At 40.6% G+C, this 26,852-nt stretch overlaps 1 protein-coding gene across 4 annotated transcripts in view; it reads right to left on the bottom strand.

The window, feature by feature from the left end:
- Window positions 1-26,852, bottom strand: part of USP40 (ubiquitin specific peptidase 40) — an 87,826-nt gene that overhangs the window by 42,213 nt on the left and 18,761 nt on the right. Inside the window, exons 11-16 of one of the 4 annotated variants that reach the window (XM_043578213.1) lie at window positions 24,503-24,584; window positions 22,955-23,062; window positions 8,423-8,723; window positions 5,067-5,148; window positions 3,400-3,571; window positions 839-923 (exon numbers count right to left, since the gene is read on the bottom strand). In XM_043578213.1, coding sequence (XP_043434148.1) covers window positions 839-923; window positions 3,400-3,571; window positions 5,067-5,148; window positions 8,423-8,723; window positions 22,955-23,062; window positions 24,503-24,584 — 830 coding nt within the window. Of the gene's footprint in view, window positions 1-838; window positions 924-3,399; window positions 3,572-5,066; window positions 5,149-8,422; window positions 8,724-16,596; window positions 16,603-22,954; window positions 23,063-24,502; window positions 24,588-26,852 lie in introns of those variants that run through there. The other 3 variants (XM_043578209.1, XM_043578210.1, XM_043578211.1) reach the window with 3 other exon arrangements.

The following is a 26,852-nucleotide window of genomic DNA, read 5'->3' on the forward strand; positions in this document are numbered from 1 at the left end:
AGGCTCCAGGCTCTGAGCTGTCAGCACAGAGCCCGATGTGGGGCTTGAACTCACAGACAGCGAGATCAGGACCCAAGCTGAAGTCAGACACTTAACTGACTGAGCCACCCAGGTGTCCCGATATTACGTTTATCTTTATTCTTCTCATCATACTCTTACGTTTTTTTTTTTTTTCCATTTTATGTAAGCATTTCTGCACTGTTGTTATGTAAGCCTCCCGAGCACGAGAGCAGGGGAAGCACTGACCGTAATGAACACCGTACAAGAGTGAGCTTAGGCATCACATGGCCTGGGACCCAGCACTAATTAGCTATCTGTCCTGTGTGCCTCGTCCCCAAGCGTCAGTTTTCTTGTTTAGGAAATGGAGATAAAAGAATTTTGTGAAAATCAAAGGATACAATTTACAGAAAACTTATCTCAGTGTTTAGCACAGTGAAGTCCAAAATAAATGTCACTGCAGCTACTGCTATTACTATTGTTTCGTTGTTATTCACAGGTAGCAAATACTTTTAAGTTCTCAAAGTATTTTTGTCTGCTTTGTTACAAAATCTGTGGTAATATAAAAAAAAAAAATCCAAAGCCTCTCAAAAACTTGTTTTGGTGGAGAGGTGCCCTTAATTTGAAAAAAAAATATAAACCACGTCTGTGCTAGCAGAATTCACATAGAACATAAATCAGATAAATTAGTTCTTTGAAAACCGACAATGTGATGATAGCCTAGTTAAGGAAGTAGCAAGTGGGGGGACAGACCGGCTAAGAGAAGACAATCACAGAGGAGATGATCAAAATATAAATATACGTACACGACGAGTTGTTGTATTTCAGTTATTTATCTTACCATCCAGCATCTGATAAACGTGAAGTCCTGCAGGAACAAGCTTTGCCACACTAAGCACCAGATCTCCTTCCCAAAATTCTAACAGCTACAGAATATTAGTGGAAGGAAACAGAACGATGGGAAGTAACATTAATTTCACATTTCCAGGTGAAAGAATCACACTGTGCAATTTTACATGTGTTTAGATGAAACGGGGAGCTAGCAAATGAATACACCCATCCCACCCGGCACCAAAAATGTGGCAAGGAGGCATCACTCGTTGCTAAATAAGCCAAATCCAAGGATGGTAAATCTCAGCCATTAGCGACCGGAGAATGCTGCATACACAGTGAACGTGATGACCACCCCAACGACTGTACTTAATTCACGGGGAAGGCCACTTCCACGGGAAGGCACACTGATAGCATGCCAGCCCAAAAATCTTTGTCCAAAGAGCAAGAATCATTCGTTTCACTAGCACTGTGCAGGGAAAAGCACACACCAACATTTTTGTTAACTTGAAAGGAATGTTTCCCACTATAAATTCAAAAAGTAGCATTGCCAGTTTACAGAATAGTATCACCATGGATTTTTTTTTTTTTTTAAGTTTCTAGATCTAAGACTCTGGGGACTGGTCATCTCACCAGGATAACATCGCCTGTAAGGGTCAGTCCTACTTCATTCCTCTCCACAATACCACAAGGTAGCTCCCTTAAAAAGAAATCTCCTCTTGGGGCGCCTGGGTGGCACAGTCGGTGAAGCGTCCGACTTCAGCCAGGTCACGATCTCGCGGTCCGTGAGTTCGAGCCCCGCGTCAGGCTCTGGGCTGACGGCTCGGAGCCTGGAGCCTGTTTCCGATTCTGTGTCTCCCTCTCTCTCTGCCCCTCCCCCGTTCATACTCTGTCTCTCTCTGTCCCAAAAATAAATAAAAAACGTTGAAAAAAAAAAAAAAGAAATCTCCTCTTTACAGGTGATTAGTTAACTGAGTCAATCCTGCAGCCTCTTGCCAATGTCTTACCTCCAGAATAACAGAGATGTGCACTTAAAACACCAGAAAGCAGACTGGAGCAAATTTGAAACTTAGGAAGGTGAAGAGGTCTTTTCCATCTGAAAGGTCCCCCTAGATGGTGTCCCCTTCCCAAACCTACCTATAACAACACTGCCTGGAGGCTCAGGAGTGAACTTTTAATGCAAAAATTCAGAAACACTAGGAAATTTCAGAAATCCTGATACGAATCCAACATTTAAATATCATTCAAATCCACTAACGTTAAAAAAGACATTGGCCTGCTTTTCTTTGTACAAGAGGAAAATCAAGAGAAAGTGAATAATTTTGGGAACTGATAAGTGTTTTTTTTATTTATTTTGAGAGAGAGTGAGAGTGGGAGCATGAGTGGGGGAGGGGCAGAGAGCGAGGGAGAGAGATCCCAAGCAGGCTCCACGCTGCCAGAGCCCCATGAGATCATGATCTGAGCTGAAGAGTCAGATGCTTATAGACTGAGCCGCCAAGGTGCCCTGGGAATTGATGCATTTTTTCAGAAAATTCATTTATTCCTGCAAGAAATTAGTGCCTACATTTTCTATTTCCCTTTTGCTTGAGTAGGAAGTAGCACAAGGTGAAAAGGAAGGAAAGAGTAAGGAGACCAGGGCCTAGTTCTACCACAACCAGAAGGCCGACCGTACACAAGCCATTAGATGTCCCCAAACCACAGTTTTTTCACCTCTAATATGGAGTTAGCTTACCCTGGGTTGCCGTGAGATTAAGAACCAGAGGACATGATCTACATGAAGGCACTGGAAGTAAAGTAAGCAGCACTGCTCTCAGTAAAGCACACCTGGACCGGTTACTCGGAGGAAATGACTGACGACGAGGCTCGTTTGTACTGCACACCAGGAGCGATTTTCCTTCACTGAAAAGCTTTAGTAATAATGCTATTCTCAGGGCGCCTGGGTGGCGCAGTTTGTCAAGCATCCGACTCTTGATTTCGGCTCAGTTCGTGATCTCACGGTTTATGGGTTTGAGCCCATCGGGCTCTGTGCTGACAAGTGTGGAGCCTGCTTGGGATTCTCTCTCCCCACTTCTCTCTGCCCCTCCCCTGCTTGCGCACTGTCTGGCTTTCTCTTTTGCCTTAAATTTTTTGTCTCTTAAAAAAAATTTAAAACAACAAAACGCTCTTAGGAAACGCTACTTAGGAAAGGGAGAAGTGTTAGATGCTTTTGTTTGTTTGGCTCTTGGTTTTGGGCAACATGCTCATCTTTATTTTTCTCCTCTTTTAACAAATAATTTTCCAAAAAAGGGACAGTCTTATACTCTTTCTCCCCAGATAAAATATACCAGGCTTGATTCTCCCCCTGAAAACCTGCTGGCAGGACAGTGTGCGTCTCGGCATGCAGAAAAGCCTCTCTGAAAGATGTACACAGAGAGAACATCTGGGGCAACCCTCATGAAGTGGCAGCCGTAGGATTTTAAGTGGCTTTGTAAAAGAAATAGTTGTCTCCCAAACAGGGTTTTTGAAAAGGAGAGTCCAGCTTGAGACAGACCTTAATGTCTAAATTAGTAAGAGGAAGCAGGGCTAAATTACCTGCAGTATTGACTGTCGAAGATCTCCTAAAGTTTTTCTTTTATCAAAGGTGAAATCCCACATGCTTTCTGCTCGAGAGACTGTCGGGTGCAGAGCCCCATTGAAGAAATGATAATGAGGGCCCAGGTGCAGATGCAATTCAAAACTATTGTTTGCAGAATCACATTCTGCCCTTTAAAGAGGCATAAAAAATACACAAATGCTAAGTTTTTATAATAGACACTGTTTCATCCCCAAACAAAAATACTTGATTTACAATATAAATAAGTTCTCTATTCTACCTAATTATCACTAATGTCCTTTTCCTCCATGCTCCAAAAGTAACTCATTTTAGTTTCTCAATGAATAGCAAGTTTTCAGCTCTGCCACCATGAATTCCAAGGAAAACGAATTTTAAGACACACTGTGCAATATTATTCTGAAAAAGTATCCACGCTCAGAATCTTCCAACCCTGAGACTACAGTTGCAAATATGCTCGAAACCTCTTCCTGTAATGCATTAAGTGCCAGATTTTTAAACTTCTGCCTCACCCTTACTTTCACTAGACCCCATAGACTCTTCCGTAAAATATTTAGAGCGGATCTCAAGATCCTCCAGAGTCTACTCTCCCCAGGTCGAAGGTCCTCAGCTGCAGCCTGGTGCTGGCTGCTTTTCTCTGAATCCGCTCGGCTCCCCTAAGGCCAGTGCTGGCTACTCCACTCCTGGCAATCTGGCCAAGGGAGAGCTGGGTGAGGCCACTGCTCAGGTTCTCCAGACACAATTCTATTAATGTGGTCAAAGACAGCACTAACTTTTCTGATGGTCACATAAAAACGCTTAGTGCTGGCTGGCTAAACCCATTACGTTGTTGCTGCTGTTGCTCTGAACACCCGCTGCTAATGTGCACCCATTCATGCAGGTTATCTTTCCTGTTTAAGATGTTTTACTCTAGGTTGTATATTTTTAGTGTCTTGATTTCCTTTGACAGCGGTTTGCCATTCAATCCATTTGCCACCTTTTCCCCCCCAGCTTCAAGTCAATGATAAAAATGCTGAACACATCCCTGCTACATAATGAGCCAGCCATGTGGAGACCACGAGAACATCCACTTCCCTAACCCAAAACCCCACTGACCCTGTCAGAGAGCAACTAAAGATCCAGTTTTTCAGGGTCCAAGCTGACACCTCAAAAGAGAACAGGAAATCATCAAGTTCTCACAAACCGCGCTTGGGATAACCCGTTACGGGTTTTTGCCGGAGAGTTCGCAGAATCCACATTCCTTCCTTTTACCCACCTTCGGTCTTCTGTCACTACGTGTCACTTCTCCACAACTAAAATAAGGAGGGGCGATTTTCACAGCGGGCTCTTTGTACCTAGAGCACCACCTGACAGGCCAGGATACAATTCATTTAGCGGACTGTGCGTTTACCAAGTTCTCCAGTGTTCCCAGGCTTCATCCCTACTCAGCAACGGCCATTCGTGTGACATGATTGCATTCGCTGTCACAGAGAAGGATCATTTCAAAGCAGAAGATACTCTCACTATAAAAATTCAGCAGCTACACAGACACTGGCATTAATTGACTTTTTTTTTCCTTTTTAATTTTTCTGATTGAATACTTAAGACCTAAATTAGATCCTCATTCTCCAGAAAAACCACTCGAACTCTAAAAGTAGGTCAAACTCACCTTTTTCTTTGCAGTTCAATGTTGGCCGCATCCATTTCATTCAGCAAATGACCTGGAACCCCGTACCTTGGATTGGCTCGAGCTGTGAAAAAAACGTCATTAACTTGGGCTGACTACACGAACTCTCGTTGCTGGACACCTGGCAGCAGAGAAAAGTAGAAAGTGCTGGGAGCTAGGAAAGCTTGTACTAACTATCTCTGTGAACACGAACCTCTCATGGATCTAAGCTCTCCCATCTGAAAAACGAAAACATTACGACAAATGAAAGATACATGGCTCTTTAAGCCAAGCTAATAGAAGCAGTCCATTTTTTGATTCTCTTTAAATACACTTTTAAAAAAGAACACCCACTATTTTCTCCCTGATAACAAATGTAGTAACTGGTCACTGCAAAAATTCTGGAAAGTATTTTTCCAATATAAAAGAAATAGATATTACCTGTAATCCCATTCCCAAGAGATACTCCTAAAATTTATTAAATATACTTCTGGTCTCTCTTCTATGTACCTGCGCAACGTGTCTGTACGTGCACACACGCATGTGCGCACATACACACGCTTATTTAAAGTGACTGGCACTGTATTTAACAAATCTGTTACATGCTTTTTCATTTCACATTTGTGTTTCTCCAAAGTTTTAAATGATTGCACAGTAGTCCATTCTATAAATAGCAGAATTAATCTTACCAATCTTTTCTGTTAGACATTGGGGTGATTTCTAGTCATTATTATAAGATAATGGGAGTAACGAACATCTCTGACATCTTTGAACATCAATATTTATACACAACTCTGATTATTTCAAGACCAACTTGTAGAATTACTGGTTGAAGGTTTTTAAATACACATAACCTAATCGGTTATACTACTTTATATACCTAACCAGACGAAGTGCCAACTATGGAGAACAAGATTAGCAGAAACATTTTACTTGGCAGGAAAAAAGTGGCATCTCACTGCCGTTTCAATGCCTGTTTTTTGAGTATGAGTTAGGCTGAATTTTTTTTTCCTTCACTTTATTGGTTGCTCTTCTTTCTTCTTTTGTACATTTGCTTATTTATATCCTTTTCCCAATTTTCTATTAAGCACAATGGAATATACACGAGAGCACTCTGCAGACTGGAAATAAATGTCATATATTTTCCTGTTTCCCACAGGGCTTGTCATTTGCCTTTTAGATTATTAAATGTTTGTAACATTTTTCCTTAAATTTTCTTTTTTTCCTTTTAAGCTTAGAAAGGTCTTCTCTACCTTAAGATCAGAAAATATATGAGGCGCCTGGGTAGCTCAGTCAGTTAAGCGACCGACTTCAGCTCAGGTCAGGATCTCACATTTCACAAGTTCAAGCCCCACATCAGGCTCAGTGCAGACAGCCCAGAGCGTGGAGGCTGCTTTGGGTTCTGTCTCTTTCTCTCTCTCTCTCTCTCTCTCTCTCTCTGTGCCCCTCCCCCACTTGCACTCTATTGCTTTCTCAAAAATAAATGAGCACTGAAAAAATTAAAGAAAGAAAAAGAAAATATGCTTATACATTTTAAGGTTCCCTTTTAACAAAAACATTAAAGGAACTCGAATTTCATTCAAGCGACGAAAACAGTCACTTGATTACACTGACTGCTAATTCAAGTGATTAGTAGCTTACTTCCAGCTCTATTTCTTGAGTGATTTCCCTTTCCTCCCATTTAGCTGAAAAGTTACCTTACCACGGGTTAAAACCTTAAAAACCCTGGACGGGTATCTGGGCTAGCTCTACTCCAGTGATCTGCCCACCTCTCCACATTAAGCACTGTGCTGTCTGAACTGCTGGAGCTTTTACAAACAGGTTTTTACTGATGGAGTAAATTCCCTTCAGTAGGTCCTGCGTCAGTTTCCATTAACTCACCTCTCCAGGTGAATTTAGAATCATTTTGCCATGTTCCATTCCTTTATTCCCCCCAGAAGTCCATTAAGATTTCAGCCAGATCTTTATTCAATTCATAAACTAACTAGAAAACTATCATTTAGTACCTAGTCAAATCATACACATACTAAAATTCAATTTGGGGAAAAAGAAATACTCCATCTGAACACGTTCTTTTTTGTTGTTAATATATATTTCTAAAACTTTGAATTTTGCCTTCACAGTATTTTTATCAGAACCATTACTGTATTTTTTCCCCCTTCAAAAAAATAAAGCCTAGAATTTCTGGTTAAACAGAATAACTGTGTAACAGTTTTAGATCCAGAAATTTTATTTCCTTTGACTCATGTGCAAATTAGTAACTGCTCTCTTCTTGTTCTTTATAAAAACGATTACTATTTTCATTCTCTAAGAACAGTGTCCTCATTTGCAACCACAGATGTGCCTCAATCCAAGGAACTTCCCTGGTTAGGATTTTTACTTTTGAGTGGACTTTGGGAAGTGACCGAAGTCTACACACTTTGATTCATGTTAGTGCTTTCAATTAAAAATGTATCACTGTGGGGGTGCCTGGGTGGCTCAGTCGGTTAAGTGTCCAGCTCTTGATTTTGGCTCAGGTCACAATCTGCCGGTTTGTGGGACTGAGCCCCACGTCAGGCCCTATGTTGACAGAGCACTAGATTCTCTCTCTCTCTGCCCACCCCCCCAAATAAACACTTTAAAATAATGTATCACTGTGGGTCTCAGTGTTTAACCTCCCTGTCTTATGAGCTGTCTTAGAAGGTTTAACAAAGAATGTTTTGAAGATACTTCAATTGCTCAGAGACTACATTAATTATCTTGAGGGAAAGGAAAAAAGAAGTAAAAGGGGACATATGAAAACAAGACTAGGGCCCCTTACAACTCAAAGGCAACAAACACATGGCCAAACGACACAGCCAAGCCTAAGCATAGGGCAATCACAAGCAAGTCGGTCCACACAACAAGAACCCATTATGTGATCCAAGCACCCGATTTTGAAATACTAACTATGGCCTCATATTATTAAAGGAGAAAAAATAAATAGAAATATATAATTATAAAATGACTGTTAGATATCTTTTGCATAATGTGTTTCCTCCTGTTAATCTTGAAAATATTTAAAAATGTTCCAAGAGTCAACTTTTTAAGTGTATTGATTTATTTTGAGAGACAGAGACGGCACGAATGGGGGAGGGGCAGAGAGAGAGGGAGAGGGAGAATCCCTCCTCGCTGTCATTGCAGAGCCCATGTGGGACTCGTACTCACGAAACCGTGAGATTATGACCTGAGCTGAAACCAAGAGTCAGATGCTTAACCGATGAGCCACCCAGGTGCCCAAGAGTGAACTTTCTTTTAAAAGGGTAAAAATTCAAACAGCATTAAATATTTATCACCTAACGTCATCAACTTAAACAAATAGAACATTTTTCTTTCCATACCTTCAGGGGGTCTCTGCAACTGGGATTTCCGATAAAACAACATGTAGGCACTTTCTTTACCCTGAAACTGCTGTTCAATATCTTTTTCCTTGATTGGTCGGACTTTGGAATCATTTATATCAAACCAGTGGGGACAGGAGTTCCTGTCATTTAATCCTGGGGATTCTGAAGTATGCATCTGGAAAAGGTGTTGATCCTTCTTTTGGAAATCGGACTCAGCCTGGAGAGAACCATTCTTCAAGAGACTAACTGTACTTTCATCTGAACTGAGCAGAAATATCTGAGAATGAAGCTGTAAGAACTACAGAGAGACAAAAAACAAATACTAAGGTTAATAAAAAAAATTTTTTTTAAGTAAAAAACTACATCTTCCTTTCTGTGACTAAATATTTGAACTTCACCTTTATTTTTGGCCTACCCAGCTAAGAAGGGAAAAAAAAAATCCGTTTGAGTCCTGATGAGACATTTAATAACAATCAGAGTGCTCTCCTTTAAACAGTCTAATAGTCACATCAAGGGAGAAAGCTGCCGTGCCACAAGCCAAAAAATACTTTAATTATACCTCAATAACACTAGTTTTGAAAAGTACTTTACTAAAATAGATTAGGCAGAACAAACACTTTTGAGATGTTTCAAACAGAGTATAAACAGAGCATAAAACAAAGGCAATCACAACAGTGAAACGTTACAGAAGAGAATTTCAAAACTAGTGACTCAGACAAACTCTGAGTAATAAAGGAATACAGTAATAATCATAAGCTGAAATTGTCATTTAACATGGACTAAATTGAATGTTGTCTGTCCAGGAAGCTGACAGGTTAGCTCAGGAAATCAAAGCACAGAAGGCTTGAGTCTTAATCCTAAGAACTATTAATCAAGTTCTCGCTCAAGGGTTAGAAAGAAAAAACCATTCTTTCCTTGTTGCCTATCCCCTCTTTCAGCCCTACTCTTGTCCCTTCTCACTCCCTGATCGCTGTGTGGCCTTGCATCTTCTTGCCTCACAGCACAAAGTTACTTTATGCAGGAAACCACCTGGGAGGTATGCACAACATCTGCTTAGTCCATCAGTCAATATGGAAAGGTGACTCTCTCATTTTCCACTTGGAAAGAATGAACGTGCAGCAATGCCAACTCTCTCATCAAAGTAGGATGGTACCACCAACAGAAGGGAATGAGTATATGACCCAGACAGTATTGTTAACACTGCGTATAAAAGAGAGTAAAATAGTTTTGTAGCTAATTTGTTTAGGTACAATCAAATAACAGTTTGAAAACTTTGAGTCATGAACTTTCTGGTTAGCCATTTTTTTCTTTGTTTAATAATTGAGGATTAATTCTTTTAAGCCTCAAACTTGGCACAATCTGGTCCCAGTAACAGCAGAGAACTTTTATTGGACTAACTTTCCTGATAAGAAATGATAAACTCTAGACAAAATAATGAAAACAAATGTTTGGAGAGTAACCAAAAACAGGCATAAAACAGGGGACATAATCCTTCAAAGGGAAGCGAACTCGATGAGTTTTACATTAACCCACTGCTTCCCAGTTTGTAGCAGTAGAGGGGTTCAAGCAAAGGGCAGGAGTCTTACTGAGCCAAGGAAACAGAATTTGAACATGCCAGAGAGGCTAGAAAGTGAAAGAGCCGTATAAAGGAGCCTCAAATCTACTCCAAATCCCCCTAGAATCCTTGGCTGACTCCTGAACAGTAAATGCACAATCCAAGATGCACAAAACCCCACAGGAAGCAACAGCTGGCAGATTCTATCTGAGCAGAGACTTTAGCATCCTGCTGCTGGATAGAAGAACGTGAAACTAAAGTCCTGGCAAGTTAGAGGAGTATGACAAACATCTCGGGCTTTCCACTGAAATCCTAGAAGGGCCATGCCTTAGGTTGGGGGCTGGCAAACTTGTAAAAGGTTGGACAGTAAACACCTTAGGCTTTGTGAACTTAAGAGGCAAACTTGAGGACATTATGTAGGCACCTATATAGCTTTTTAAAATAAATAACCATTTAAAAATGCAAAGAGAGTTCTTAGCTCAGGGCTGTACACAAACAGGCAGTGGCCATATTCTGGCAACCTCTGTCTTAAGAGGGAGGACCAGGCGTGTCTCAGGACTAATAGCAACACTGCAATAGGCCCACCCTACAAACTGTAAAATGAAGCTACCAGAGGATCAAGACGATTCAAAGGTAATTTAACAGCCTGGTATGACATACTGTGAAACTCTTTAGAGAACAGCACCCATAGGCAATATAAGATTAAATGACATGCAAACAGGACAGTGTTTTTCATAATCAAGAGATGACATGGTCAATTCACAAGAGAAAAAAAAAGTTAATGGAAATAGACCCAGAAACGATCCAGACATTATGATACCGAGAAATTATTACAAATACTTAATTTATATAGCTTAATAAAGCCAATTAGACTTTCAAAAATGTATTTAATGTATAAGAAAGGATGAACAGAGTGGGTTCAGATAGGGAGTTTCAGTGGAGAAACGGACACTCTCCATTATAGCTAAGTGCAAATTCTAAAGCTGAAAAATACAGTATCTAAACAAAAAGTTCACTAGCTGGGCTTAATGGAAGACTAGATATAGCAGGAGAACCAATGACCTTGAAGATGAAGCAATGTAAATTATCCAAATTGAAGGAGAGGTAAAAATTTTCAGAAAAAGAAAAAAAAAAAACCCAGTTATCTAACATCTGTGAGGAAATCCAGAATGTTCTAATACATATGTAACTGTAGTCCCAGAAGGAGAAGAGAGATAATGGGGCAGACGATAAATTAAGAAGACAGTGGCCAAAACTGAAGAAAGACTTTAAGTTACAGATACAAAAAACTTAGCAAATACAAAGCAATTAACACAAAGAATACCATACTGAGACACATTATTGTTAAACTGCTAAAACCATGGGGGGCCTGGGGAGCCCAGTCGGTAACCAACTCTTGGTTTCAGCTTAGCCATAAAACACTGCCCTGACAGTGTGAAGCCTGCTTGGGATTTTCTCTCCCTTGTCTCTCTCTGCCCCTCTCCAACTCACACTTTGTCTCTCTCAAAATAAATCTTAAAAATAACAAAAAATAAATAAATAAATAAACTGCTAAAAATCAAAGAAAGAGAAAAAAAATCTTAAAAGCTGGCAGAGAAAAGGACACATTACGTTCAAGTCACGGAACCAAAATAATGGAAGCCAAAACATAATGGAGTGTCATCTTTAAGGTACTGAAAGGAAAAAACAAAAACCAAAACCTATAAAACCAGAATTTTATATCCTGCAAAAATATCCCTTAAAAAAACTGAAGACAAAATAACAATTTCAATCAAACGAGCCGAGAATATTTTCACCAAGACTCGAAGAGGGACATTCTCAAAAGACTTGAAGTTCTATTACATTCCAGGGCAGTGATACCAGATGCACGGCTGAATGTGCAAGAACCAGTGAACACCAGAATGGATAAGCATAAAACACGATTTTTTCATTCAGTTTTTTAAAGAGTTGCTTGGGGAGCCTGGGTGGCTCAGTCACTTAGGCCTCCAACTTCAGCTCAGGTCTCGATCTCACAGTGCTTGAGTTTGAGTCCCACCTCGGGCTCTGTGCTGATAGCTCAGAGCCTGGAACTTGCTTCAGATTCTGCATCTCCCTCGCTCTCTGCCCCTCCCCCATTCGTGCTCTGTCTCTTTCTCAAAAAAATAAACATTAAAAAAAAAGCTGCCTGAGTGTTTAAAGCAAAATTTAATAATAATAAAAATAAATAACGTAGAGTGGAGTTTACCTGTAATGGTAAAACATAAGACAACAGCAGAAATGCAATTACACCACTGTGAGCATGTTACACTGTTCATGAAGTGGTGTGCCATGAATCTGTAATTGGTAATACGGACTTACGTATAATATGATCCCTAGAATAAAAAAAACTACAGAAATACAGCTATTAGCCAACAGAGGAGATAAAGATGAAACACTAAAAATCACCTGATTAATCTAAAAGGTAAGTAAGAAGGAGCAAAAAACAGGTGGCAAATAAAAACCAAATACCTCGATGGTAAATTCAAACTCAACCATATTAATGCATTAAAACCAAATGGACTACACATTCTAATTAAAAGAAACTTATCAAACTATTATCTGATAGAAAACAAACAGCATAGAAGAATCAACACATACAAAGTTACTTTCTTAAAGAGTTTAATAGATGTGATGAACCCCTAGCAAGACTGATGAAAGAGAAAGCCGAAACACCCAAATTATCAAGATCAGAAATGAACCAGGGAACATCTGATCCTATGGACAGTAAGAAGGTAACACGGTAATATTTCAAACAACTTTATGCTAACAAATTATGCTTTAAATAAAAGGAGAGATTACTTAAAAATCACAATTATCCCAAATAAAAAAGAGCCAACTTCACACTGCAAGAGACACACTTATATAAAAAAGCTTGCAAGGTTACATCAATACTAGACAAGGTAAATTTCAAAGCAAGGAATATTAGCAGACATAAAGGAGGGCACTGTATGTCAGGAGGCCATAAAAATCCAAAATGTGTATGCACCTAATGGTATCACTTCAGGGTACATGAAGTCAAGCTGTCCAAAGTAAAAGGGGGAGGGAGACATCCACCACTGTAGCTGGATATTTAAACCAAAAGACACAACCAAAAGACAGAAAAATTAGTAAGGACAGAGAAGAAAACAGAACACTATCAACCGATGTGACACAGTTGACATTTACAAAATATACCCAGCAACTGCAGAAAATAACTTTTATGGTAAATTCTGAATATTCAGCAACACAGACCATATTCTGAGGTGTGGAACAAATCTCAATAAATTCAAAAGAATTAAAATCAGGGAGAGCATGTTCTCAAGAGTACAATGGAATTAACTAGAAATCAATTTATGGATATAACAAAAAGATAAAAAGAAATCCCCAAATATCTGGAAATTAAGTAACACATTTACACACACACACACACACACACACACACACACACACACACCACAAGGGAGATTACAAAATATTTTGAACAGAATGATAATGAAAACATGTCAGATTTGGCTGCAGCTAAATTAGTGCTGAGAAGGAAATTGACAGCTTTAAAAGCATCTATTAAAAGGAAGGTTTAAGGGCACCTGGGTGGCTCAGTCGGTTGAGTGTCCAACTCTTGATTTCGGCTTGGGTCATACTCTCATGGGTTCATGGGTTTGAGCCCCAAGTTGTGCTCCATGTTCTATGCTGGCAGTGCAGATCCTGCTTGGGATTCTCTCTCTCTCTCTCTCTCTCTCTGCCCCTCCCCTGCTCATACTCACTCACTCTCTCAAAATAAATAAGTAAACAAACATTTTAAAAAAGGAAGGTTAAAAGCAACTCAGATACCAACCCAGGAAACTAGAAAAAAGTTGATCAAATTAAATCCCAGAGGAAAAAGGAAGGAAATAATTAAAAACAAGAGCAGAAATCAATGAAATAGAAGAGATGATCCATAGAGAAAATCAAAAGAGGCAAAAGTTTTTGAAAAAGTTTAATAAACCTGATAAACCCCAAGCAAGACTGATGGAAAAAAGTGAGAAAATGCAAATTACTAATATTAGGAATGAAAAAAAGGAAACAACTTCAGGTTCTATAGACACTACAGAAAACACAAAATATTGTGAATAATTTTATGCTAATAAATTTGACATCACAGATAAAGGAACAAACTCCTTAAACAACAAAATTTTCCAAAATAATGCAAGAAGAGAAAATCTAAAGAACTCTACAATAAAACAAATTTAAACTATAATTAAAAAACCTTACTCCAAAAAAATTTCAGGTCTCAACAGAACAGAAAGCCCAGATGTAAAACCACAATTATATGGCCAATTAATCTTTGACAAAGGAGGCAAGAATATGCAATGGGAAAAAGACCACTTTCTTACACCATACACAAAAATAAAATGGATTAAGGACCTAAATGTAAGACCTGAAATCATAAAAATCGTAGAAAAGAGCACAGGCAGTAATTTCTCTGACACTGGTTGTAACAACATCCTTCTAGGTATGTCTCCTGAGGCAAGGGAAACAAAAGCAAAAATCAACTATTGGGGCTACATCAAAATAAAAGGCTTCTGCACAGCAAAGAAAACCAACAAAACTAAAAGACAACCTACCGAATGGGAGAAGATATTTGCAACTGACATATCTCTGATAAAGGGTTAATATCCAAAATATATTAAAAAACTATATAATGCAAACACCAAAAAACCCCACCAAATAATCCAATTAAAAATGGACAGAAGACATGAACAGACATTTCTCCAAAAACATACAAATGGCCAATAGATGCATGAAAAGATGCTTAACATCACTCATCATCAGGGAAATGCAAATCAAAACCACAGTGAGATATCACCTCGTACCTGTCAGAATGGCTAAAATCAAAATCTCAAGTGTTGGCGAGGATGTGGAGAAAAAGGAATCCTCGTAAACTGTTGGTGGGAGCTCAAACTGGCACAGCCACTGTGGAAGACAGCATGGAGGTTCTTCACAAAGTTAAAACCAGAACTACCCCATGATCCAGTAATCACACTACTGGGTATTTACCCAAAGAATAAGAAAACACTAATTCAAAGGGATATAGGCACCCCTGTATTTACTGCAGTGTTATTTACAAGAGCCAAACTATGGTAGCAGCCAAGTGTCTCCATTAATAGATGAATGGATAAAGATGTGGTACTTATATACAACGGAACATTATTCAAATGAAATCTTGCCTTTGCAACAACATGGATGGAGCTAGAGGCTATTATGCTAGGTGAAGTCAGTCAGTCAAAGACAAAAACCGTATGATTTCACTCATGTGGAATTGAAGAAACAAAACAAAACAAACAACAGAATAAATGAGCAAAGGAAAAAAAGAGACAAACCAAGAAACAGACTCTTTTTTTTTTAATTTTTTTTTTTTCAACGTTTATTTATTTTTGGGACAGAGAGAGACAGAGCATGAACGGGCGAGGGGCAGAGAGAGAGGGAGACACAGAATCGGAAACAGGCTCCAGGCTCTGAGCCATCAGCCCAGAGCCCGACGCGGGGCTCGAACTCCCAGACCGCGAGATCGTGACCTGGCCGAAGTCGGATGCTTAACCGACTGCGCCACCCAGGCGCCCCAAGAAACAGACTCTTAATGAGAGTGAACAAACTGGTGGTTACCAGAGGGGAGGTGGCTGGGGGGATGGGTGAAACAGGTGAAGGGGATTAAGAATGTACTTATGATGAACACTGAGAATACAGGGAACTGTTGAATCACTATATTGCACAGCTGAAACTAATATTAACACCGTATGTTACTTACACTGGAATTAAATAAAATACAATTTCAGGTCTCAATAGCTTCATCAAACATTTAAGAAAAAAATTATCAATCTGAGAGAATTCCTCCAAAAATATAAAAAAAGGAGTATTTTCCAACTTCTGAGTCCTATATAACCTTGATACTAAAATCTGACAAAGACTTTACAAAAAAAGAAAATCAAGACTCGTATCTCTCATAAATGCAGACACGAAAATCCTGAATATGAGCTAAATGAAGACAGCAATATAGAGAGTATCATGACCAAGTGGGATTATTCTCAGAAATATAAGATTTGTTTAACATTAAAAAGGTCAATCAATGGAATTCATCACATTAACAGAAAAAAAGGTGTACAAGACAAAAAAACCCCACAAAACTGAGTCAACATTTGATAAAATCCAACCTCTACTCAAGATGAAATGATCAGTCAACTATGAATTAAAAGCTAACTCCCTCAAAATTACAAAAGGTATTTATATTTTTAAGTATTCTGTTTATTTTCAACAGAGAGAGAGAGGGGAAAAGGGAGGGAGGGAGGGAGGGAGGGAGGAAAGGGGAGAGGGAGAGGGGGAGAGAAGATCTAAAGGGCGCTCTGTGCGCAAAGCAGAACCCAATGTGGGGCTTGAACTCACGAACTATGAGATCATGACCTGAGCTGAAGGCAGACGCCCAACCGACTGAGCCACCCAGGTGCCCCAGGGTATTTATATATTTTAAAAATCTGCACAACTAATATCATACTCAAGAGTAAAATACCGAGACACTGACCCAATTATTTTTTTGTTTTTTGTTTTAAAATTTTTTAATATTTATCTTTGAGAGAGGGAGAGAGACAGAGCACAAGTTGGGGGGGGGGGGTGGGTCAGAAAGAAGGAAACACAGACCTGAAGCAGCCTCCAGCCTCTGAGCTGTCAGCACAGAGCCCGACATGGGGCTCAAACCCATGAACCATGAGATCATGACCTAAGCAGAGGTTGGAAGCTTAATTAAGCCACCCAGGGGCCCTTACCCAATTGTTTTCAAGGAAAACCTGGGGTGGGGGGCGGGAGTTAAGATGGTGGAGTAGTAGGGGGAACCTGGCCTTGCGTTGTTCCTCAAAAACAGCTAGATCAACATCAAATTATTCTGAATTCACACCTAGAAAATCAATCAGAAGATTAAGAGAACATTCTGCGCATCTTGAGGGAGAAAATGTGGCAGGTGCAGTGACATGAATTAGGGGACAGAAGAGCTGTGGTGCATGGAAGGGAGGAAGCCCTTTTTGCGGAGAGGAAAGGGAGAGGGGTTAGAGAGACCTCATGGGGTTCATGCAAGAAAAGCACTCCTCCAAACCCAGTGACTGGGGAATCAGGAGGAATGGACTATATCACCAGTTTCTGCAGAGTGGAACTCAAGGTTGGAGGTTATCAAAGTCTACAGCATTCACAGGAGTTGATCTCGGTGGGCAGCTGTGCTCCTGGGGAGGAGGAGGGCAAAGGCCTGGGAGAGGACAGTGGAGTGTGGGGATGCCCCAGGTTACACTGGGAGAGAACGTTCCATTTCCTGGAGTGCATTAGGAAGAGAATATATTGCCTCTTCAAGGACAAAAGACCTGGCTGGCGCCTTTGAGCAGCCGTTCAGCACCAGGGGACAAAGGTGCAAACAGAGGGTGGATAGCCTGGCCACAGCTTTTTGCTGTGTTTCACCATAAACTCCAGGCACCTGCTCGGTCATGCGACTGCTTTTCTGGGACAGGCCGGCACCAGGCGCAGCGCTGCAAGAATGCGAGGCTCCCTGGAGGGGAGTGGATCCGGCGTGTGCAGGGTCCTTTAAAATACGGAGTTCTGAATCCTAGCTGCGTGCCAAAGATAACCACAAGAGATAAACCAAAGGCTGTGTGTTGACGGCCTGGGCACAGAAGGGTTGAGAGCAGGGATCTGACAGAAACCTGGGACACAGAAGGGGAGATTGTTCCCTGGTCTGTGAGGACTCCCTGAACAGTGGCAGATGTGAGTTCCCCTCTCCTCTCTGGGGAAGAGAGCAAGGTGACACCATCTTTCTCCGCCCACCAGCAAGGCCAGCACAGCGCCCCCACCAGCGGAAGGTGGAACTGCTTACACCAAACCACATACCCTGTCCCCTACAGGTGCATCTTTTTTTTTTTTTTTTTTAATGTTTTATTTTTGAGAGAGAGAGAGAGAGAACCAGCGCAAGTGGGGGAGGGGCAGAGAGAGGGGGACAGAAAATCTGAAGCGGGCTCTGAACGGCCAGCAGTGAGCCTGATGTGGGTCTTGAACTCTGAAACCATGAGATCATGACCTGAGCCAAAGTCGGAGACTCAACTGACTGAGCCACCTAGGTGCCTAGGTGCCCCTGCAGGTGCAGCTTTACTAGGGCAGGTCTGACTGTGAGCCAGCACGGCAAGACTCTCCCCCAGAGGACCAGCACGCCCCCCAGCCCCACATGCACCAAGTCTATGGAACATAAAGTGCTCTGAAGCATCACCTTCAGTTCTGGGGGAAATAGGACCAGGTTTTTTTTTTGTTTTTTTTTTTTGAATCAGGCTTATAGTTATTTGTTCATTTGTTTTTTCGTTTCCTTTTCTTGTTGTCTGGATCAGGCTTTTTATTTTTTTCCCCCTTTCCTTCTTTTTTCTGGAACTAGGCTTACAGTTTTTTGTTTGTTTTTTTTGTTCCTTTTCCTTTTTTGAATCAGGCTTTTAAAAAAAATCAGTCTTATTTTAACAAACAAATCAAAGCACACCCAGTTAAAGGTCCAAATGCTCCCCACTGCAAGCAAGGATGAACTCTGTGTAGGACTGACCTGGGGGAAAGAGCAGCCAAATCACAAAGCAGAGTGCACACAGCATACACCAGAGTGCTTCCTGAAGCGCTAGGCCTGGGCAGCCTGGACGTGACCTTCTTAACATAGCATTACTCTCAGGAGCAGGACATGTAAGCTTTCGTAACATGCAAAAAACAGAAACCTAGACAAAATGGCAAGGTGGAGGAATTCTCCCCAAAAGAAGTATCAAGAAGAAACCACAGCCAGGAATTTGCTCACAAAAGATATAAACAATATATCTGAACAAGAATTTAGAACAACAGTCATAATAATACCAGCTGGGCTTGAAAAAGCATAGAAGACACCAGAGAAACCCCTGCTGCAGAGATAAGAGACCTAAAAATCAGGCTGAAATAAAAAATGCTAACTGAGATGCAAAACTGACTGGATGTATTCACAAGGAAGATCAAAGCAGCAGGGGAACGAATAGGTGACACAGAAGATAAAACTATGGAAATATGAAGCTGAAAAGAAGAGGGAAATAAAACCACTGCATCACAAATACAGACTTGGGGAATTCAGCAATCCATAAAGTGCAATAATATCCGTATCATAGGAGTTCCAGAAGAAGAGCAGGTTGGGGCGCCTGGGTGGCGCAGTCGGTTAAGCGTCCGACTTCAGCCAGGTCACGATCTCGCGGTCCATGAGTTCGAGCCCCGCGTCAGGCTCTGGGCTGATGGCTCAGAGCCTGGAGCCTGTTTTCGATTCTGTGTCTCCCTCTCTCTCTGCCCCTCCCCCGTTCATGCTCTGTCTCTCTCTGTCCCAAAAATAAATAAACGTTGAAAAAAAAATTAAAAAAAAAAAAAAAGAAGAAGAGCAGGAAAAAGGGACAGAGGTTTATTTGAACAAATTATAGCTGAGAACTTCCCTAATCTGAGGAAGGAAACAGGCATTCAAAGTCCAAGAGGCACAGAGAGCTCCCCTCAAAAATCAGCAAAAAAACTCAGAGCACCTGGGTGGCTCAGTCGGTTGAGCGTCCGACTTGGGCGTTGAGCGTCCGACTTGGGCTCAGGTCATGATCTCACAGTTTTTGAGTTCAAGCTCCGCGTTGGGCTCTGTGCTGACACCTCAGAGCCTGGAGTCTGCTTTGGATTCTGTGTCTCCCTCTCTCTACCCCTTCCCTGCTCTCTCTCTCTGTCTCTCAAAGATGAATAAACGTTTAAAAAAAAAAATCAGCAAAAAACAGGTCAACATCAAGACATACCACAGTAACACTTGCAAAACACAAAGATAAAGAGAGAATTCTGAAAGCAGTTAGGAACACAACGTCCTTAACCTACAAGAGCAGACACATAAGGTTAGCAGACCTGTCCACAGAAACCTGACAGGCCAGAAGGGAGTGGCAGGAAATATTCAATGTGCTAAATGGGAAAAATATGCAGTCAAGAATCCTTTATCCAGCAAGGCTGTCATTCAGAATAGAAGGAGAGATAAAGAGCCTCCAAGACAAGCAAAAACTAAAGGAGTTTGTGAACACTAAACCAGCTCTGCAAGAATTATTAAAGGGGACCCTTAGACAGGGAAAGAGAGACCAAAAGCAACCAAGACTAGAAAAGAACAGAGGCTATCCACAGAATCAGAAACTTTACAGGTAATACAATGGCACTAAATTCATATGAGAATTTGATATTCTCTCGATAAATGCGGATCAGAATTTGATGATCCTCTCGATAAATGCAGAAAAATCATCTGACAAAATAGAGCATCCATTCTTGATAAAAACCCTCAAGAAAACTGGGACAGAAGGAACATACCTCAACATCATAAAAGGCCATACACAACAGACCCGTATCATCCTCAATGGGGAAAAACTGAGAGCTTTTCCCCTAAGTTCAGGAACACAACAGGACGTCTACTCTCACCATTGTTGTTCAACATAGCACTGGAAGTCCTAGCCTCAGCAATCAGACAACAAAAAGAAATAAAAGGCATCCAAATTGTCAAGGAAGAAGTCAAACTTTCACTCTTCACAGATGACAGGATACTCTATGTGGAAAACCTGAAAGACTTCACCAAGAACTTCACTGCTAGAACTAATTCAGCAAGGTTGCAAGGATATAAAATCAATGTACAGAAATCTGTTGCATTTCTGTACACCAATAATGAAGCAGCAGCAGGAGAAATCAAGGAATCAATCCCATTTACAACTGCACCAAAAACCATAAGATACCTAGGAATAAACCTAACCAAAGAGGTAGAAGATATGTACTCTGAAAAGTTTACAACACTTACGAAAGAAATTGAAGACACAAAGAAATGGAAAAACATCCCGTGCTCATGGACTGGAAAAACAAATATTGTTAAAATGTTGATAGTACCCAAAGCAATCTACACCTTCAACGCAATCCCGATCAAAATAGAACGAGCATTCTTCTCAGAGCTAGAACACACAATCCTAAAATTTGTATGGTACCACAAAAGATCCCGAATAGCCAAAGTAATGTTGAAAAAGAAAACGAAAGCTGGAGGCATCACAATTCTGGACTTCCAACTGTATTACAAAGATGTAATCATCAAGGCATAATGGTATTGGCACAAAAACAGACACATAGACCAATGGAACAGAAAAGGGAACCCAGAAATGGACCCACAACTATGTTGTCAGCTAATCTTTGATAAAGTGGGAAAGAATACGTAATGGAAAAAAGTCTCTTCAACAAACAGTGTTGGGAAAACTGGACGGCGACACGCAGAAGAATGAAACTGGACCCCTTCTTACACAATACACAAAAAATAAAGTCAAAATGGATGAAAGACCTAAATGTGAGAGGAGGAAACCATCAAAATCCTAGAGAACACAGGCAGCAATCTCTTTGACCTTGGCTATAGCAACTTTTAACTAGACACATCTCCGGGGGCAAGGGAAACAAATGCAAAAATGAGCTCTTGGGACTTCCTCAAGATAAAAAGCCTCTGCACAGCAAAGGAAATAATCAACAAAACTAAAAGTCAATCCACAGAATGGGAGAAGATATTTGCAAATCTGATAAAGGGTTAGTATCCAAAACCTATAAACAAATTACCAAACTCAACACCCCCAAAACAAATAATTCAGTTAAGAAATGGGCAGAAGACATGAATAGACATTTCTCCAAAGAAGACCTACAAATGGCTAACAGACACATGAAAAATGCTCAACATCACTCATCATCAGGGAAACACAAATCAAAATCACAATGAGATACCACCTCACACCTGTCAGAATGACTAAAATGAATAACTCAGGGGGCGCCTGGGTGGCGCAGTCGGTTAAGCGTCCGACTTCAGCCAGGTCACGATCTCGCGGTCCGGGAGTTCGAGCCCCGCGTCGGGCTCTGGGCTGACGGCTCGGAGCCTGGAGCCTGTTTCCGATTCTGTGTCTCCCTCTCTCTCTGCCCCTCCCCCGTTCATGCTCTGTCTCTCTCTGTCCCAAAAATAAATAAACGTTGAAAAAAAAAAATTAAAAAAAAAAAAAATAAAATGAATAACTCAGGAGACAATAGACATCGGCAAAGATGCAGAGAAAGGGGAACCCTCCTACACTGTCAGTGGGAATGCAAACTGGTGCAGCCACTCTGGAAAACAGTATGAAGGTTCCTCAAAAAATTATAAATAGAACTAACCTATGACCCAGCATTTGCATTACTAGGTATTTATCCAAAGGATAAGAAAAATACTGAATCAAAGGGGCACGTGCACCCCAATGTTTATAGCACTACTATCAACAAAAGCCAAACTGCAGAAAGAGCCCAAATGTCAACTGACTGATCAATGGATAAAAAAGATGTGGTGTAAACACACACACACACACACGCACACGCACCCACACACACACACACACACACACACACACACACACAGAGCAATACTACTGAGCCATCAAAAAGAATGAAATCTTGTCATTTGCAACGACGTGGATGGAACTGAAGTATATTAGGCTAAGTGAAATAAGTCAGTCAGAGAAAGACAAATATTGTATGATTTCACTCATACGTGGAATTTAAGAAAACAAAACAGATGAACATAGGGAAAGGGAAGGAAAAATAAAATAAGATGAAAACAGAGAAAGAGGCAAACCATGAGAATCTTACCTACAGAGAACAAACTGAGGGTTGCTGGAGGGGGTGTTGTGTGGGGGATGGGCTAAATGGGTGACGGGCATTAAGGAGGGCACTTGTGATGATGCTGTTGTATTAAAAGCCCTTCTTTTTCTGCTTACTTCTTGATTCTATAAATTATTTGATTTGATAACTTAATAAGTAACTTAACTGAATTTTAACCATTAAATAAAAAAAGTGATTTTATTTTCACCTAATTCAAATTTCCTTTGCAAAGCGATCATAGTAAAATTTCCCGGGATGGGACCTCCTATACAGATGTCATGTATTACCTTTCGCAGTGGTCCATACTGTTTTCTGTACTTCTTGTTCCAAGATATTCCTATCTTTTTCAAGAGTTTCTGGCCCAGCTGATCAACAGGAATCAGATTACTCTCCTCCTTGTGAAAGAAACACAAGATCATTTAGGAAAATCTGATGAGATGTAAATGTAACATTTACAAGTTCAAAGGGGCCAATAGGATTATATCTAATTAAATGTGCCTATGACAGCTGAACACGGAAGTGGATTAACCATAACTACTTCAAAATAAAAAAAGTTTTTTACAAGTAGATTAAGCCTCAGTTTAGAAAACCTGAATTGCGCTTTCCTGTGCCAAAGTTTAGACATTTAAGGAGCCAATATCCAAAGAGTATTCTGAGGTTTGGTAAATTCCTGATATTTTATGGGATGTTTGTAAGAGATATTTAAGTGCAAAAAAGGATTATCAATATGTTTTCTGAATGTTTCCAGATATAAACCAGTTCTAAAAGGGAATAGGAAGTGACTGTTTGGGGCTGAAATGTACCCCCTCCCCACCCCCACATTCTTACATTGACTCCTGAACCTTCAAGATTTCAACTATGACTATATTTGGACAGGACCTTTAAAGAAGTGATTAAGTTAAAAATGAGGTCATTAGGGTGCGTCCTAGTCCAATCTGACTGGTGTCCTTATAAGAAGGAGAAATAATGGACACACAGAGACACTGGGGATGCACATGCACAGAGGAGAGGCCATGTGAAGACACAGCGAGAAGGCAGCCATCTGCAAGCCAAGAAGAGAGGCCTCGGGAGGAAACAAACCTGCCGGCACCTTGATCTTGGACTTCCAGCCTCCAGAGCTGTGAGAAAATAAATTTCTGTTGTTTAAGCCACCCAATCTGTGGTATTCTGCTACGGCAGCTCTAGCAAACTAATACAGTGGCCACAGACCAATGCAGTTAAAGGACTCAGACTAGGTCCGTGGTAAAGAATTAAGAAAAACTGTTCACAGGAATGAATAAATACGTAAAAGGAGACCTACCACCTTCACAACACAGCACTACGCAAACGCTGAAAGTCACATACTTGAGGTATTATCAGTGTATCAGTATTAGGAATGAAAAAGAGGACATAACTTCAGGTATTACAAGGCATTAGGAAGGATAACGTGGGAAAATAGCAAATTCCAAAACAATATGTAAAGTGAATCCCAATTCCATTCAAAAGGACAGTAGTACCAAAAAACCCCATAACCCAATCCCAATATATATATGCATAAACACAGACAAAAAGCAGAATGTAAAAAATACACATCAAAGTATTCACAATAACTGGATATTTGATTTATATTTTTATTATCTTGATATATTTCCTAGTATTTTTTCTCTCAAATTTTCTACCACAAATATGAATTTTTTATAACCAGAAAGTCTCCAATAAAAAAATTATAAAAATAGACACAGAGAATGTCCCAAAGGAAAAAGACTGTCAACAGTACCAGAATCAGTTCTATCAATGGAATTTCATGTACCTATGTGCATGTCTGTAATACACACACACGAAAATATAAACTCTACCTGTAGTAAGATTGTTTTTAGAATTATCAATGGATCATCGTCAATCTCCTCTTTATTCTGGAGATCTGGTTTACTTTTTTTCCTCCTAGAAAGGAAAACAATAAAAAGGTTTCTATCATTACTCCCTTAAAAGGTAATTAACAAAAGAGAAATGTTTGTGCCACGTAAGTTTCAAGAGGGAGAAGGGATAGTAACAGCATCGTAATAACTTATATATACTTTGGAATCAGGCAGACCTGGCTCTGAATTCCAGTTCTGGTTGAATAATCCTGAATAAGCTACTTAATCTCTCGATCATCATCTGCAAATGGAATTATGAGATAAGCCTCCAGCACAACACACGCTCGGCAGGTTCTGACATTCTCCCAGTAAGCACTACCCCAGCTGCACCCTACAAATCTTGACAGGTTGTGTGCGAATCACTAGCAAGCTCAGCTTCAGGCTCCCTTCTATTTCCCAGTCGTCTTAAGTTTTCACCCCATTCTATGAAGTTATTTGGGAACATATCAAAATAAGGTATTTTTTTTTTTATTGGATTTTTGGTACAAAATGCTTGCAAAAGCATTTTAATTTGACTTAAAACCATAAATACAAATAGACCTAAACAATTAACACAAGACCAAAATACAGAAAGAGTAAAACACTATGGTACATTAAGTATAATCATCTTTACCAATTACTAAAAATGCTGGATAAAGTAAACTCAACAATAAAAAGCAAAGGCATCTTTTTAAAACACACACTGAATTAGCAAGAGAGTATCAGGGAAATCCTGAGGGAAAAAGTGAAACGGGAATCCAGGGAGGAGATCCAGAGCTGAGGCCTCCAGCCATCCAACCTGGCTGATGCAGCTGCCACTTTGATGCTCATACAGGACATGGTTTGGCAGGCAAAGCCTCAAGACCTCCAAAAGTATGGAGTTGAATGACTGGTTTTCCAAACAACCAGTTTTGCAGTTCTCTGACACCATCTGGGTGTCCTACAATTCAATCCAGTTCTGATACTAACTTCACTCAGTCCCACAGGACTGTCCCCACTTCAGACAACAGCCACAAATGGGGTCCTGCGCAGGGTCCAGGCCACCTGTGCTTTTGCCTGGCTGATTACAAATTCTAGGGTTCCTACAACCCCCACTTCAGGTTTGAGAATTTCCTGGAATAGCTCACAGAACTCAGGAACTTATACACCCTGTGGACAGGGTGAGGTCAGGAAGGGTCCTGAGTACAGCAGGAACCTCTGTCCCTGTAGAGTCGGGGTGGGCACCCTCCCTGCACATGGATGTGTTCACCAGCCCACAAGCTCCCTTAGTCTCCTTGCTTCAGAATTTTAATCAAAGTTTCAGTATGCAGGCATTACCGATGGACTGAATTCAATCACCAGCCCCTCCCCAGGTCAGGGACTGGGGCTAAAAACACCAACCCTCTAAGCATGTGGTTGGTTCTGCTGCTGATCAGCCCTCATTTCAAAGGTATCTAGGTTCCCACCAAGAGTCACCCCATTAGCATGAACTCGGATATGGTTGAAAGGGGTTCATTACGAATAACAAAAGACAAGCCTACACTCAGGAAATTTCAAGCTCTATTCCAGGAACCTGGGGCAAAGACAGAATATAAATATGTATTTTTTAATTATACCACATAGACAGACTTCAGCAAAATGCTAGAAACCTGAAAAGAGCCACCCTCTCAGTATAAACATGGCCTAGAAAAATCCACCCCACAATAAAAAACAATGAGAAACTTGCTTTTACTTTGATACTAGATGAAGGTAGAAAAACACCTCCTCTAAATTTATAATCACAAGTCCCCACTTGGGTTTGTGGACCACATGGTATGGCTCCAAAACCACTAGGTCAAAGTTAAGGGTTGGAAGGGACCCTAGGCATGTGGTAGAGACAAAAACTTATCTTTCTCAGAGGAAGGCACTTTCAACATAGCTCATGAATTACTCCAGTAAATCATGTTCTTAAAAAAACCACCAATCAAGCAAGACTACAGTCTAAAATAACAAAATCCCAAGGAAATAGAAGCAGTAGATACCCAAGCAGACCTACAAAGTCTTCAGATACTGCAATTATTAGAATAAAATAATATGTTTAAAGACATGACTAAAGAATAAGAGGTTTAAAAATGGTAGAAGAGGAAAGGCAGGCCAGCACTGCCCCTACGTGTCTCACTGGTGTGGGTAACCGACAGGCTAGGCCCAGTCCTCCTCCACTCTGCCAGTGTCCAACCTTGGCCTTGTCCGGACAGTAGGAACTAGCCCTGGGCTGCCTACTGGGAGTTGTTGTGAAGGCTTCTCTGACCCCTTTCTTCAAATGTGCAAGGTAATATTCAAAGTGATGTCAACA

Source organism: Prionailurus bengalensis, chromosome C1 (assembly GCF_016509475.1).
Source record: "Prionailurus bengalensis isolate Pbe53 chromosome C1, Fcat_Pben_1.1_paternal_pri, whole genome shotgun sequence".
Classification (NCBI taxonomy): domain Eukaryota; kingdom Metazoa; phylum Chordata; class Mammalia; order Carnivora; family Felidae; genus Prionailurus; species Prionailurus bengalensis.